General features: G+C 41.1%; 1 protein-coding gene across 16 annotated transcripts in view; it reads right to left on the bottom strand.

Moving 5' to 3' along the window:
- Positions 1-17428, bottom strand: part of cyst (rho guanine nucleotide exchange factor 18 cysts) — a 1629610-nt gene that overhangs the window by 632889 nt on the left and 979293 nt on the right. For 3 of the 16 annotated variants that reach the window (XM_070090341.1, XM_070090345.1, XM_070090342.1), the window contains exon 2: positions 6026-7039. The exons of 11 other annotated variants lie outside the window; for them this stretch is intronic. In XM_070090341.1, coding sequence (XP_069946442.1) covers positions 6026-6160 — 135 coding nt within the window. In that variant the 5' untranslated portion in view covers positions 6161-7039. The remainder of the gene's footprint in view (positions 1-6025; positions 7040-17428) is intronic. 2 more of the 16 variants (XM_070090343.1, XM_070090346.1) reach the window with 1 other exon arrangement.

The raw sequence follows: 17428 nt of genomic DNA on the forward strand, positions 1-17428 counted from the left end.
GGACCAGTACCTTGGAGTCCAGCTTGCGCTAGACTTTGATCCAAGGCAGCCAGCTTTCAGGGCTTACAGCTTTTCATCTCATCCCCTGCATGCATCAGCCTTACTAGAGATATTAACAATGCAAGGAATTCGCAAGAAAAGCTGTAAGCCTTCTCCCTGAAAGCTGGCTGCCTTGGATCAAAGTCTAGCGCAAGCTGGACTCCAAGGTACTGGTCCAGTGTGGGTAGATTGGTAAAGCACTGCGTACCTTGTTCCAAGGTTCGTAGGTTCGAGTCTCCTTCAGCCAGAGATCAGTGTTTGTGTATATTTCGCCTGTTCTTGCGAATTCCTTGTATATATATATATATATATATATATATATTTCGTGCCGAATATGTAAAACTGGTCAATTAGCAAGAACTCATTTAAAATTAAGTCCTTTCTAAAATTTTCTTTTATACGTTTAAAGATATATTTTTTTCATTAATGTTAATGTAAAAAATTTTAATTTTGCTCCAAAAGAATCTTAGAAAACTTACCTAACCTTATTATAACAAGAACAATTTATTTTAGCCTAACCCAAATAAATATATTTTAGATAAGCTCACAATAATTTAATATTAAACAAACACAGTGAAATATATTTTTTTCGTTAGGTTCAGAATGATTTTGGCGAAATTATTGCATACACAAATTTTCGCTTGTCCTATATGGCAAGATGAGCGTTGATATTTAAGCCAAGATCGCAAGTTCTGCCTATTCGGCACGATATATATATATATATATATATATATATATATATATATATATATATATATATATATATATATATAATTATTTGCAATAATTTCGCAAAAATCATTCTGAACCTAACGAAAAAAATATATTTCACTGTGTTTGTTTAGTATTAAATTATTGTGAACTTATCTAAAATATATTTAGTTGGATTAGGTAAATTAAATTGCGCTTGTTATAAGAAGGTTATGTAAGTTTTCTAAGGTTCTTTTGGTACAAAATTATTAATTTTTACCTTCACATAAGTGAAAAAATATATCTTTAAACGTATAAGAGAAAATTTTAGAAAGAACTTAATTTTAAACGAGTTTTTGCTAACTGACCAATTTTACCTATTCGGCACGACATATATGAGAACAAAATCTAATAAGTAGTACACTTAAAACATGTGACCTTGGAGGCATACGACAGACTAGCAAATTTTAAAACAATAACAAACAAATCTAAACATAATTAGGTCACACAGCTTGAGCACAGAGCACTCATCCGATCAATAAACATAATTAGGTCACACAGCTTGAGCACAGAGCACCCATCCGATCAATAAACATAATTAGGACACACAGCTTGAGCACAGAGCAACCATCCGATCAATAAACATAATTAGGACACACAGCTTGAGCACAGAGCACCCATCCGATCAATAAACATAATTAGGTCACACAGCTTGAGCACAGAGCACCCATCCGATCAATAAACATAATTAGGACACACAGCTTGAGCACAGAGCAACCATCCGATCAATAAACATAATTAGGTCACACAGCTTGAGCACAGAGCACCCATCCGATCAATAAACATAATTAGGACACACAGCTTGAACACAGAGCAACCATCCGATCAATAAACATAATTAGGTCACACAGCTTGAGCACAGAGTACCCATCCGATCAATAAACATAATTAGGACACACAGCTTGAGCACAGAGCACCCATCCGATCAATAAACATAATTAGGTCACACAGCTTGAGCACAGAGCACCCATCCGATCAATAAACATAATTAGGTCACACAGCTTGAGCACAGAGCAACCATCCGATCAATAAACATAATTAGGACACACAGCTTGAGCACAGAGCACCCATCCGATCAATAAACATAATTAGGTCACACAGCTTGAGCACAGAGCAACCATCCGATCAATAAACATAATTAGGTCACACAGCTTGAGCACAGAGCACCCATCCGATCAATAAACATAATTAGGTCACACAGCTTGAGCACAGAGCAACCATCCGATCAATTAACGGCAAGAGTTCGACAGAGTCCAAAGATTTACAAAACACTCGTCCCAGAACTGAGAGGAACGCAATATAAACAGTGACTAAAGCAACTGAGCGTGACGACCTGAAAGGAGACTAGGAACATGATAGCTACGTTCAAATTTCAAAGAGGAATGGACAGGACAAAAAACACTTGGAAAGGACGGGGATGAAGCACAAGGAGTGGAAGCTATATAGAGATGAGCCATAGGTTAACCTCCCAGAAGATATACACCAAGCTTTCCAATAGGCTACGGAAAACAACATGAAGTTCAATGAAGACAAATTCCAACTACCCCGTTATGGGAAACTGGAGGAGATAATAATTAGAACAGAGTATACTACAAACTCGGATCACACAACAGCGAAAAAATAATGTAAGGGACCTGGGAGTAGTAATGTCTGAGGATCTCACTTTCAAGGATCACAACAATGCCACGATCACAACTGCGAGTAAAATGATAGGATGGATAATGAGAACGTTCAAAACAAGAGAAACCAAGCCAATGATGATCCTTGTCAAATCACTTGTTCTCTCTAGGCTCAAATACTGCTGTACATTAACATCTCCGCTCAAACAGGTAAAATTGCAGATCCAGAGTGTGTACAGAGAACTTTACAGCACGTATAAGCTCCATCAAACACCTTAACTACTGGGAACACTTGGAAGCACCGGACGTGTACTCGTTGGAATACTTGGAAAATCCTAGAAGGAATGGTCCCGAATCTGCACACAGAACTCACTCCCTACGAAAGTAAAAGACTGGGCGCCATTCGTACACTAAGAGAAAACACAGTATGTGTCCAGGGCCCAAGACTGTTCAACAGCCTCCCACATGCATAATGGGAATTACCAATAGGCTCCTGGCTGCCTTCAAGAGGGAGATGGACAGATACTTAAAGTCGGTGTCAGATCAGCTGGACTGTGGTTCGTACGCTGGATTACGTGTGCCCAGCAGTAACAGCCTGGGTTGATCAGACCCTGATCCAATGGGAGGCCTGGTCGTGGACCGGGCAGCGGGGGCGCTGATCCCCGGAATATCATCCAGGTAGACTCCAGGTAGATTGGGACGGCTCGTGTGGTGAAGAATAAGCTAGGCGACGAAGTGAGGAAGGAGAACTCAATTCAATGCTTTAAAAAGTAGATTTGACATGACCCGGGGCCACAACACCTTACACTCATGTCAACAACCAACTCCATGAGCGCGCGCGCACAAATGCGCACGCGCACGGAACAGACACACGCACACACATTTGTACTCTCCCCTTTAAAACAATATCTAATATCGCACCAGTGGCAACACATATGGCATGAAAAACATAATAAAAACGTGATAGGGCTTACACAAACACATATTTACATAACAAACCAGCACAGCAGCTACACAAACATGACACACTCAATAAACACGCACACTCACTGTGTACATGGTGCGGAATACACATGAACAGAAAAAATGTGTACATGGAGCGGGATATATACATATATACATATACATATATATATATATATATATATATATATATATATATATATATATATATTAACCACGAACGAGTGGGATTGATCAATAACACTGCACTATCCAAGGACTCGAACCCCATGTTGTACTGGCCCGCCTCATGGTGAGCTAGAACCACCCAATAAGTAGGGTTGGGTGGTCCAGTGAGTTGAGGCGTCATGTGGTTCTAGCTCACCATGAGGCGGGCCAGTACAACATGGGGTTCGAGTCCTTGGATAGTGCAGTTGGTAATATATATATATATATATATATATATATATATATATATATATATATATATATACACATACACACATACACACATACATACACACATACACACACACACATACACACACACACATACACACACACACACACACACACAGTGAGATAGCTCTAGGCCTTTCGTGGTGTAATCAACACATTAGGAGCTTGCAATGTTGCAGAAATTGATTAGGAAATCCAGGAAGGTCCGATCACGTGAAGGGCTCTCTTCTGATGACAGCCATTCACATAAACGGACATTCCTGGATTTCCTACTCTATTTCTACAACACTGCAAGCTCCTGGTGTGTTAATTGCAACACGAAAGGCCTAGAGTTGCCATTCACCTAACCCCCCTCCCCCATGGTTGTTTTTCACGCACGCGCACGCACGCACGCGCGCACACACACACACACACACACACACACACACACACACAAGGGACGACTAGCTAGAAGATGGCTAATGTAATGCCAGTGTTTAAGAAGGAGAGACAGGTGGCGCTAAACTAGGCTGGTTCCACTGAATCGCAGCCTTTCCAAAGTTAGGACTGTTAAGAGAAGAATAGTAGATTACCTAGAAAGGAACATACTGAATCACCTACAGAGGAGCATACTGGATCACCTAAAAAGGAGGAAACTGGATCACCTAGAGGAGCATACTGGATCACCTAGAGGAACATACTAAGTTGCTGGAGTACTACTAGTTACTGAGATAAATCAAGAGAGACAAGGGTGTAGAGACTGAATCTTCCAGGACTGCAGACAAGCCAGTCACAAGGCAGAAAAGCAGAAAGCAGGGATAAAAGGAGAAGTCACAGAGTGAATCAAAGAGTACATGAGCGTCACAAATGGGACAAGTATCAAGCTGAATAATTAAGTTTAAATAGTGGTGTACCTTGATGATCAGTACTGGAGTCACTACTTTTTGAAATGTGAAATGATCTGCCAGATGTCATCCAAATTTTTGTTTGCAGTTTTATGGAACAATCCAAGTGCACCGAGGCGTTCCCAAAAGTTTGTGTTTTCTTGTTAATGCGAGCAGAATACGACCTTGGTACATATTTGAGCTCTGCCATCTCTTTCATCTCGTAAATACTGGTAACACACAGCAATATTACAAACTGTGAGAACACAAGTGATTTAAAAAATTAGCATCAATAGAGTTGCTTCTCGTTTTCAAAGTTCTCATAATCTAACGGATCTTTTCTCCCTGGTCTTTGCTGCACTTGCTGTATACTGATTTTTAAATGACAAATCATCTGATATTATTCCCAAATATCTCACTTGTTCCTTACGTTCTATATGATTTCTGGCAGGAACGTAGTGACCTAGAGTACCTCCCCCCCCCCCCTTCTTTTCAATGCTATCTATTTTCTTCCATTTTTACTTTTAGTAGGTTCAGCTCTCCAAAAATTAAAATATTTGGTGTAGGACTTTCAAGGGTTTCGAGGAAACTATCTTTCTCATCTGTTCTATGAATTAATCAACTTTTTCTGATGGTGGCTTGTACACGAGGATAATGCTGTAGACTTAAAAAAATATGGCTGTTTAGACGTAACACAGGTGAAAAAATAATGCTTACTTTTCTCACAGGTTATAACAGAACGAGTCGGATATCAAAATACAAATATGCTTATAACTTACCAACAAGTCAACGCTACATTATTAACAACTGTACAAACCTGCTAAATGCGGTAATAAAGTGTCAAAACTATGGACAATGTTTACAGAGACGTGGAAATGTAACTAACGCCTGAGAGGCAACATTTGCCCACAAGTATGACAGGCAAACTATGTGCACAACAAACCATTATTTATATACGTTTCGCTCAAGAAAGTTCTGTTTAGAGCGATAAGTGCTAGATTAACCAGGCAATGATAGATATGTGGGCCGGCGGGTCGCCAACACCAACAGCATGATAGACCAGGCAGTGAACAAGGTCAGCTTGGTCCCAAGCGTAGCCGCAAGAGTAGAACACTGGAAACATGTCACAAGTAAATATGTTTGTTCTGCACATAGTGCCTTTCTTCCATTGAAATGTATGAATAATGGTCAGCAACAAGTATAAAAAATCTACATCTATTATGAATCTTAGGATTATCATGCACAAACAATGAGAGCTAGCGTAATGATCAGTGAAAAAAATTACAGACAAGCTACATCTATTAAAAATCTTAGGAGTATCATGCATCAAAAATATTAAGAGATTGGTCGGACCTGTTGTTTTACCTCTTGGCCGGGAACAGTGAGATAACCCATAGTGTGCGCCTTCTGTAGCTTGCCCCGCACCACCTTGCATACGATCTTGATCTTGGCCCACTGGCTCAGCTTGCCCCCGCCGTTCTTGCCCATGGCCCCTAGGGAAGGGATGGGCAGGGTTTCCGCGGGAGTGATTTGGCCTTGGTGAAGGTGGTGGTGATGGTGGTTGTGGTGGTTGTGGTGGTGATGGTGGTTGTGGTGGAGGTGGAGGTGGTGGTGGAGGTACGGCCCGAGGGTCACACGGAGGCAGCCACCTCCCTGCTCACAGCCACGCCTCCAGCGTACATTTTATCAACGCCACCTTTGTCGTCAGCGAGCATCTTTACACTTTATACCTCAGGCCCACCGCCACTTTCCCCAAAGATGTTTACACACTGACACAAAACGGGGCCCTTACCCCATACTGCATGTCGTGGGCGTCCAACTCTGGGTTTCAAAACATTAGTACACTGTTCCCATAAAGGAAAAATGATCATGTTTTAAAATGCACATTATCTAGGTCTTCTTGTCAGGGCGGGGAGAGTATCAAATCATTACTATTTTAATTTCTTAAAGTTATCCATTATCCATACATGTACACATTTCAGATGACTGAAGTTCTACCTCTCAGGAGAGATCACTTCTAGATATGTTTCTCGTATTGGGTCAAAAAACACACACACTTCCATGATGACAGTGGAGGGGTCTAGAATTATATTTTGAAGGAGGGGAATATGGAACTAGTTTAGTGGTGTACACGACCCACTGGCGCCACGGGGTGCTGCACACCCTCCTCCAAAGGGGTGAGGGGAAGTGGTGGTGAGGCCTGGTGCTCAACACCTACAAAAGGGCATGGTTGGCCCCTTCACCACACACACACCTCGCCCACACGGCGGACTCTACATGCCGCTACACTCTTACGGGTATTTCTAACTGTAAAGTCGTCGTTTTCCTTGGTATATATGTGTATATATATAAATTTCACCTTATCGCCTGTAAGAGAATTCACCATAAGCATGACGTGGATTAAATGAACATTTTGCTCTTGATAACTTAACAGTCTTCAGGTAACACATCTGATAAAAAAAAACACGTTAAATATTTGTTTTATCAAAACTCAAGAAAACGGTGGGTAATTTCCGCTACCGCAAGTCTGTTGGAGAGAAAGAGACGATAAAAAAAAAGCGAAACGAAGAGATCGAGAATTAGACAGGACGAAGGAAGAGACAATGGGTTGAGTGCATTCGAGGGATCCACTTTCGATATGCAGTACACAGAATAAATAAAGCCCAGGAAATGTCAAAGTAGAAAAAGGCAGGAAAAGAAAGTAAGAAGAACAAATACCAGGAAGAGCAGAAGGAAAGAGAGCAAGAAACAGATGACAGATGATGACATTTCTGAAACGGTAGTCAAGCTTATGATGAAGTGAGCTTCGTGACAGTATATATTATACTAAACTCTCTGGCCCAGCTCCTCTTCCTTCACATATATACATACATACATACATACATACATACATACACACACACACACACACACACACACACACAACGTGTGCACCAGACTCTCTGCCTCCCACACACGGCCACCATTACCCACCAACCAGCTGCAGTAATCACCCTGGCAATGCTTCACAAAGACGGCATAAACCAAGGTTATTAGACCCATACGACGTGCCACTTCACCCTGCCAATATCACGGCTGAACACCATCACAATCAAGTTGATGCAGGAGAATGACCGCCCCGTTTTATGAACCCGTTCATTCCAGGGCAGTTGTCAAGACACACGCGTCTTTTGTGTGTTCCTCAGCTGATAAAAACTTTCTTTTATGTCACTAAAGTAAACACAGAGAAAACAGTGTAAGAAATACGGAGAGTAGGAAACATACCAGTACACTTAAAACACATTTATTTCTCGAATACATGATGAGGTGAATTGTTATATTAACGTATATATTTGCATTATTTATTAACTGTATTCCTAGCACTGCCATCTAGTGGCAGGGAGATGCTTCGAGATTAAAGATCACGGTGAATTTTCCATAGCTTAAAATGTGATCGAATTAATAAAAATCGAACGTCAGAACCAAGTACACATACAAGCACAAACAAACGCGAATATGATCTGTCAGAGGATATACAGTCATGTGTGTGTGTACATATAATACAAGTTTAATGAGTATAATAACATATAATGACGGGGGATAGACAGATTGCAAAATTGGTTTAACAAGTGGCTGCTCCAATTTAATTCGAAAAAAATGCCGGGTCAGGAAGATCAGGGAAGGGAAGGTAAGACCGGAGATCGAATTAAAGTTGGGTGTTTAGATCCCACAAAGAAAGAGAGAACGACCCGGGAGAACACATCTCACTTAAGAGATCGCCGGAGATATACATCTACTATATAACTTCTGGAAGGTTGGAGAACCTCATGACACTCTTCAGGGACTTTAATATAAAATCATTTATGACACTGTGTATGACGTATGTCAGACCAGTCACGGAGTAAAAAAGCTAAAAGAAAGCCGAGAGGTTTCCACTATTACCTAAACGGAATAGAAATGCACTATGAGGAAAAGACTAAAGGAACTACACTTAATAGACCTAGCAGAGAGAGAGAAAGAGAGAGAATAATAATTAGGTATAAGATACTCTTAGGAATTGATAGGGCAGATAAGAATGGACTGTTTGAAATGCAAGGACCAGGGACAAGGAGGGATATGGTAACTAAAACACTGCCAAATGAGACATAAGGATATTAAGAAGTACTTCATCAGTCTAAAGTTGGTAAAGGATGAGAAAGATGACTAATTAAGTGCTGGAGGAGAATTCCATGCACTGAAACCAGTAATCCTGGCCCTCTTTCTCTCCTGCCTTCTCCCTCTAATGCTCCCCTTTCCCCCCATTCTCTCTCTCTCTCTCTCTCTCTCACCCTCGGGGTCGACAAAGATATGATGGCTAGAGAGAGCCTCCTCAGTAACATTATTCTCAAGCAGCGCCACTTTAACGCGCCACACCTCCACCTCACCCTCACAACCTCCCTCCAACTTTCTAACATCAACGCCCCTCTGATATACCTGTGTCACCATGTCGAGGATTTTTCTACCCTACAGCCTGGACATTAGACAAGTTTACTCGTGGAGCGCCGTTAAATCAGCCTGTCGCTGTCTGCAGTTTGCTGGCCCACATATCCTTCAGAGCCTGGTTGATCTGGTACCTGGGGGAAGGGAGGGGGGGATGTAATAATCCAGCTTCCTCTTGAAGACTTGTACACAGTTCGGGCAATATTTCCGATATATACTGGTAAAACCTTGAAGAGTCTTGGACTACTGATGTTGACAGCGTTCTCTTATTGTGCTCATGGCGCCCCCTTTCCCCTGAATCAATTTTACACCACCTCCATCTCTCATTCCAGTAAATTGTTTTAGTATTGTATATAAATAAGAAATGAGCGTCTAATATATTCCAGGTGCATAATATATCACTGTCCGCTCCAAAGAATACATTCCAAGTACTTTGAGGCGAGTAAATTTCACGAGTAAGCAGTCTCTGCCTCCACAAAGTAACCCACATATATATCACAAGGCTGTGATAGATATGAGGGGCAGCGGGCCACCAACACCAACATCCTGGATGAACAAGCAATCAACAGTAAAACACAGCCTGAAGCCAGGGTTGAAAAATCTTTCGAAACTAGTCATAGGTATACGGATAAAAAACGATCTCTCTATATTTTCCAGCTCTGATGTTTCTCTTGCGTTGAATGGAGTTGTGAGCACAGAACAATATTCTTGACGTGAGAGAACAAGTGATTTGAAAAGTACCATCACTGGTATTCTCTCTTTTTTTAATTTATTATTCACCCTGTCATTTTTTTTTTTTTGGTACTATACTGTGTTCTCGAAATAATACATCTGGCTTCTTGATGTTACTTAAGATGGTTTGACTACGTTCTGCATTCTGTGTTCGTTTTATGTTCTTCATTTTTCTCATATGTAAGTAGTTGAGAGTTCTCACCACTGAAAATCATGTTACATTAACTGATTCTCTGAAAGACTTTTTTGATGTGTGATTGTAATTTTTTTGTATATTCTACTAAGACGATTTTCATACTTATTTTGGTACCGTCCACAAAGTATGATACGAAGCTATGACCAGTATTGTTACGAGTCTGCTATGAGGATATTCCTTATATAAGAAGAACATAAGATAGAAGGAACGCTGCAGGCCTATTGACCCATGCGAGGCAGGACCAAGTCACCTACCGGCCTAATCCACTGACCCAAGCTAGTCAGCTCCAACTCACACCTACCCACATCCACTCATGTATTTATCTAACCTGTTTTTAAAACTACACAATGTTTTAGCTTCAATGACGGTACTTGGGAGTTTGTTTCACTCGTCCACAACTCTGTTACCAAACCAGTGCTTTCCTTTATCCTTCCTGAATCTAATTTTTTCCAACTTGAAATCAGTGCTGTGAGTCCCGTCTTGGCTCGCACCTGCTGGAGGCCCGCCACCCCACATATCCATCACAGCCTGGTTGATCTGGAACAGTAAAGGTGCTAGGACTGTGCCTTGGAATACTGAACTTTTGACTTTACTTAAACTCACTTTTGTTTTGTTTACCACCAATCTCTGCTCGGTTTGCTAAAAATTTGAATATCCATATTCCTATATTTCCTGCTACATCGACCACATTTTATGAGATATCACTCCATGGTCACATTTGTCAAATGCTTTCACAAATTCTGTGTAAACCCCACGTGCGGTTTGGTTTTCTTCCGAAGTGTTTGTTCGTTTGTCCTGATGATCTAATATTTGTAACTAGCGACATCTTCCTGCTCTAAATCCACGGTGACCTGGGTTAGGTAGGTCACACTTTCTAGTATAAACATTAAACTGACATATCAGCACCATTTCAGACTTTTTACTACGTGTGATGTTAGTGCTGCTTATCTGCAATTTTTGCTACCTCCTGTTTGAGGAGGAGCTATGTCTGCACTTCGTGTTCGTGACAATAGTACTTTGCATTACTTTACAAATAACTAATTCCCGGAATCAGGCCAAGTCCTGAGTCTAAAGGATTTGTGCTAATGACACATGTATATAATTTGTAGTAAACATAAGTGAGAATTTATCTATATCTTCAACTGTCGGGGGAGTCGATTGGATTACTGAACACTGATTCACATCGTTCTTTGAGAATTTCGCTCATTTTTTTTTTTTTGTCTTTTACGTATAAATCTCGTTTGAGTAGAGAACTAACGTTGAAAGAAGTTTTTGACTTTCATTTTGTATATGTGAAAATATTAGGATTTTTCGCAATTTCCCATTTTTTGGGCTTCTTTTGACTGAGTTTATGCTCTATATCCACAATTTGTTTACGTTTATTTGTCTTTATTGCAATGCATGCGTTTTTTTTTTTTTAACATTTAAGATTTTTTTTATTCTTCTGGCAAGTCTTCTACGTTCTCTTTCTAAGTTTGATCTCTTAAATAACAAAATGGCACAATACTGTGACTGGAACCATACACAAATAACCCGCACATAGAAGAGAGGAGCTTACGACGACGTTTCGGTCCAAGTCGGACCGAAACGTCGTCGTAAGCTCCTCTCTTCTACGTGCGGGTTATTTGTGTTTTGATCTCTTAAGCATTCTCAGTGGGATAGACAGATCTTGTATTCTTAACTCCGTTCATACAATGAACTGAGTTAAGAGTGATCAGGATAGTTTTCCAGTTAATATTTTAGCTAACTTTTTATGTTATCTCAGTCAATTCTTACATTGTTGAAAGTGAATTTATTAAACATACTCTCTCACTGTCTATATCTCAGATTATCCACAACTGTGCAACTGAGTTTTTATACACAGACTTCTTTCTCCCTGCAACTTATTTACCCTATCACATCCATACAAATTAAATTTTAGAAAATCAACTTTACTAAGAACTTTCTACTGTGTTCTGGAAAAGCTCTAATTATTCCATCTGCTTGTGTGTGGAGGTCATCTATGAAGAACTTCACTTCTCATCTTTGTTTTTAGCCTTCGAATACTAACAAAAAGAGAAAATATAATATACCTGACTTGTATCGAATTAAAATTTTTAATAATGACTAATTTAGTAGTGTATGTGATACCAGTTTGGCTTCCACATGTTCTTGGGTGCCTTCTGTTAGTACTCTTGGTGTGTTCTTGGGTGCCTTCTGTTAGTACTCTTGGTGTGTTCTTGGGTGCCTTCTGTTAGTACTCTTGGTGTGTCCGGTATTATTCCTTCCTGATTAGGTTGGTTGTTGTAAGTACTCTTGTGCAGAATTTTAGGGATGTAGTAACTCCTTTATATTCCTTCTATCCCACCTGCTGGGATAGAAGGGATATAAAAAGAGTCCGTCCTGAATCTGTGATTGTTATTATCGTTGTTTTTATTATTTGTCTTCTTTTATCTTTACGCCTAAAAAAAATGTTTACGTCTGCTCCTCCTAGTGCCTCTTACGTGCAAAAAATAGAAGGATAGTCTATGTCAAAACATATTCCTTCTTTAGGTGAATCTTTGCACCTCTCAGGATGGCAGAAATCACATCTTTCTTCAAGGCAACATTTTTCCCCATTTATTTGGGGGCACTTTTTTTCATATCTAGCATAATATTTACATATCTAGCATAATATTTACATATTTTTTTTTTAATCTGTGCTGACGCCATGTGAGGTGTCTCCCCATGCTTCAGTGTGTACTATCTCCATCTGCACAGGTGTCTCATTACTCCCGATTTTCAACGGCTTGTCTCCTTAAAGGTGTTTTCTCTGCTTCCTGCCTCTTTCTTCCATTTCCGTTTTTGGAAATTTAGTCTTACGTATTTTCACTTTGATTCTTAGTGGTGGCTCTCCAATTTAATACTTTCTACCACTAAGGCTCCTACACACAGGCATCTTCCAGCGACCTGTGTCATCCTGTGACGCACCTCCATCAAATCCTCATCTCATCAAGTGTACCAAGAAAATGGAGAAAGTTGAGAGGCTTGCTACAAGGCTGATCCCAGAAATACGAGGACTGGGATTTGAAGACAGGTTAAGAGAGCTCCATCTTACTTCACCAGAGGATCGAACAACGAAGTTTTAACCTTCAATGAGCGCTTGCAGCTATGACGTCATTCAGCGCTCTTGCCAACACAAACATACACAAACTCGTGGACATGCAATTATAGGCAAAAACTAATCTCAATTATATATCAATTACAAGAAAAATTATATTACACCAAGTTAAGCAATAGAGAGGTAACATCAAAGGACCTCTTCGAATTATATTAGAACCTCAAATTAGGCAAAAATACCGAAGACGTGGGCAAACAGTTGATACAGGAGAGCTGTGCGCGCCCGATCCTTACCTAGGTGACTTCACTACCACAACCATCATCTCCCTCTTATGGAACCTTAAATGTTATAGCCAAAAAAAATAACCGTATACGTTCTTATGATGAAGAGACGATGATAACGAAGTAAGGGAAGTAATGTCAAGAGAACCTGGGTAGGTAGACACCAGGGGTATGTAGACACCAGGGGTAGGTAGACACCAGGGGTAGGTAGACACCAGGGGTAGGTAGACACCAGGGGTAGGTAGACACCAGGGGTAGGTAGACACCAGGGGTAGGTAGACACCAGGGGTAGGTAGACACCAGGGGTATGTAGACACCAGGGGTAGGTAGACACCAGGGGTAGGTAGACACCAGGGGTATGTAGACACCAGGGGTAGGTAGACACCAGGGGTAGGTAGACACCAGGGGTAGGTAGACACCAGGGGTATGTAGACACCAGAGGTATGTAGACACCAGGGGTAGGTAGACACCAGGGGTAGGTAGACACCAGGGGTATATAGACACCAGGGGTAGGTAGACACCAGGGGTAGGTAGACACCAGGGGTATATAGACACCAGGGGTAGGTAGACACCAGGGGTATGTAGACACCAGGGGTATGTAGACACCAGGGGTATGTAGACACCAGGGGTATGTAGACACCAGGGGTATGTAGACACCAGGGGTATGTAGACACCAGGGGTAGGTAGACACCAGGGGTAATTAGACCCCAGGGATATGTAGACACCAGGGGTAGGTAGACACCAGGGGTAGGTAGACACCAGGGGTAGGTAGACACCAGGGGTATGTAGACACCAGGGGTAGGTAGACACCAGGGGTATGTAGACACCAGGGGTATGTAGACACCAGGGGTAGGTAGACACCAGGGGTAGGTAGACACCAGGGGTATATAGACACCAGGGGTAGGTAGACACCAGGGGTATGTAGACACCAGGGGTATGTAGACACCAGGGGTAGGTAGACACCAGGGGTAGGTAGACACCAGGGGTAGACACCAGGGGTAAGTAGACCCCAGGGATATGTAGACACCAGGGGTATGTAGACACCAGGGGTAGGTAGACACCAGGGGTAGGTAGACACCAGGGGTAGACACCAGGGGTAAGTAGACCCCAGGGATATGTAGACACCAGGGGTAGGTAGACACCAGGAGTAGGTAGACACCAGAGGAAGGTAGACACCACCTCCCACCAAAGAGGATCATGGATAACTAGGCACATTCTTCCTCAAATAATGATTATCACGTGTAGATAGGTACCTCCCCCCCCCACAAAGAAGATAAGAATTAGAAAGGAGGATAGCACCTCCTTCCCTCACGAACGAAAACTAAGGATAGAAAGGTATGTCCTTCTCTTACCAAAGAAGAATACTGGGCAGGAAGGTCATCCTCCTCCTGCCCATGCTTTCCTCCATCCTACTCAAGACTAGACAACATAAACCCTCCTCACCGTGGTGATACCAAGGCACTTCCCCCTCAAGACAGCCGATTCCTTCACGTATATGAGTAAAAAACTAAAGCTCTCCCACAGCTCACTACCTGCCCAACAATCACTACCATTCCTTTACCCATTTACCAAAAGAAATTTCAAGGTCCTTTTCAAAAGCAGCTTCATAATCTCCATCCTTGCCCTCCCTGCTGAGTTACATTCACCATGCTTGTTCCATTACCTCTTTCCTCTTGCTCTCACCCTCCATATAACCCGCCAACTTCATCACAGTATATTCGCTAAGTAAATTACACACAAGTGGCCAACACGAGAATAACAACATACACGGAAAATTCAAGGGGATACGTCTCAAATGCAGCAACAGTAACAACGACAACGAAATTTATGCGAATATATTAATAACCAGAAACATTATTATTTTTCCTCTGTAATCATTTGACATATTTACAAAACTGAAAAAATGTAGATTTCACGAATCCTTGAAAATAAACTGTGGAGTTACCCGAATCTTTTGCGAAATATATATACGTGTGTGTGTGTGTGTGTGTGTGTGTGTGTGTGTGTGTGTGTGTGTGTGTGTGTGTGTGTGTGTGTGTGTGTGTGTGTGTGTGTGTGTGCGCGCGCGCGCGCGCGCGCGTATATGTATGTATGTGTGTGTGTGCATATATATATATATATATATATATATATATATATATATATATATATATATATATATATATATATATATATATATATGTAGGTAGTAGGTTGGTAGACAGCAACCACCCAGGGAGGTACTACCGTCCTGCCAAGTGAGGGTAAAACGAAAGCCTGTAATTGTTTTACATGATGGTAGGATTGCTGGTGTCTTTTGTCTGTCTCATAAATATGCAAGATTACAGGTACGTCTTGCTACTTCTACTTACACTTAGGTCACACTACACATACATGTACACGTTTATTTATACACACTCATCTGAGTTTTCTTTGATTTTATCTTAATAGTTCTTGGTCTTATTACTTTTCCTTTTATATCCATGGGGAAGTGGAATAAGAATCTTTCCTCCGTAAGCCATGCGTGTTGTAAAAGTCAACTAAAATGCCGGGAACAATGGGCTAGTAACCCCTTTTCCTGTAAAGATTACTAAAAAGAATAAGAAGAAGAAAATTGTCAAAGTGGGAAGTCTGAATGTGCGTGGATGTTGTGCAAATGATAAGAAAGAGATGATTGTGGATGTTATGAATGAGAAGAAACTGGATGTCCTGGCTTTAAGTGAAACAAAGCTGAAGGGGGTGGGAGAGTTTCAATGGAGAGGAATAAATGGGATTAGGTCAGGGGTTTCAAATAGAGTTAGAGCTAAAGAAGGAGTAGCAATAATGTTGAAGGATAAGCTATGGCAGGAAAAGAGGGACTACAAATGTATAAATTCAAGGATTATGTGGAGTAAAATAAAGATTGGATGTGAAAAGTGGGTTATAGTAAGCGTGTATGCACCTGGAGAAGAGAGAAGTGTAGAGGAGAGAGAGAGATTCTGGGAAATGTTGAGTGAATGCGTGGGGAGTTTTGAATCAAGTGTGAGAGTAATGGTGGTTGGGGATTTCAATGCTAAAGTGGGTAAAAATGTTATGGAGGGAGTAGTAGGTAAATTTGGGGTGCCAGGGGTAAATGTAAATGGGGAGCCTTTAATTGAGCTATGTGTAGAAAGAAATTTGGTAATAAGTAATACATATTTTATGAAAAAGAGGATAAATAAATATACAAGGTATGATGTAGCACGTAATGAAAGTAGTTTGTTAGATTATGTATTGGTGGATAAAAGGTTGATGGGTAGGCTCCAGGATGTACATGTTTATAGAGGGGCAACTGATATATCGGATCATTATTTAGTTGTAGCTACAGTTAGAGTAAGAGGTAGATGGGAAAAGAGGAAGGTGGCAACAACAAGTAAGAGGGAGGTGAAAGTGTATAAACTAAGGGAGGAGGAAGTTCGGGCGAGATATAAGCGACTATTGGCAGAAAGGTGGGCTAGTGCAAAGATGAGTAGTGGGGGGGTTGAAGAGGGTTGGAATAGTTTTAAAAATGCAGTATTAGAATGTGGGGCAGAAGTTTGTGGTTATAGGAGGGTGGGGGCAGGAGGAAAGAGGAGTGATTGGTGGAATGATGAAATAAAGGGTGTGATAAAAGAGAAAAAGGTAGCTTACGAGAGGTTTTTACAAAGCAGAAGTGTTAGGTGAAGAGAGTGGTGAGAGAGTGCAAAAGGAGAGCAGATGAAAGAGTGGGAGAGGCACTGTCAAGAAATTTTAATGAAAATAAGAAAAAATTTTGGAGTGAGTTAAACAAGTTAAGAAAGCCTAGGGAAAGTATGGATTTTTCAGTTAAAAACAGAGTAGGAGAGTTAGTAGATGGGGAGAGGGAGGTATTAGGTAGATGGCGAGAATATTTTGAGGAACTTTTAAATGTTAAGGAAGAAAGGGAGGCGGTAATTTCATGCACTGGCCAGGGAGGTATACCATCTTTTAGGAGTGAAGAAGAGCAGAATGTAAGTGTGGTGGAGGTACGTGAGGCATTACGTAGAATGAAAGGG

The sequence above is a fragment of the Cherax quadricarinatus genome, chromosome 31, assembly GCF_038502225.1.
Source record: "Cherax quadricarinatus isolate ZL_2023a chromosome 31, ASM3850222v1, whole genome shotgun sequence".
NCBI classification, from domain to species: Eukaryota; Metazoa; Arthropoda; class Malacostraca; order Decapoda; family Parastacidae; genus Cherax; species Cherax quadricarinatus.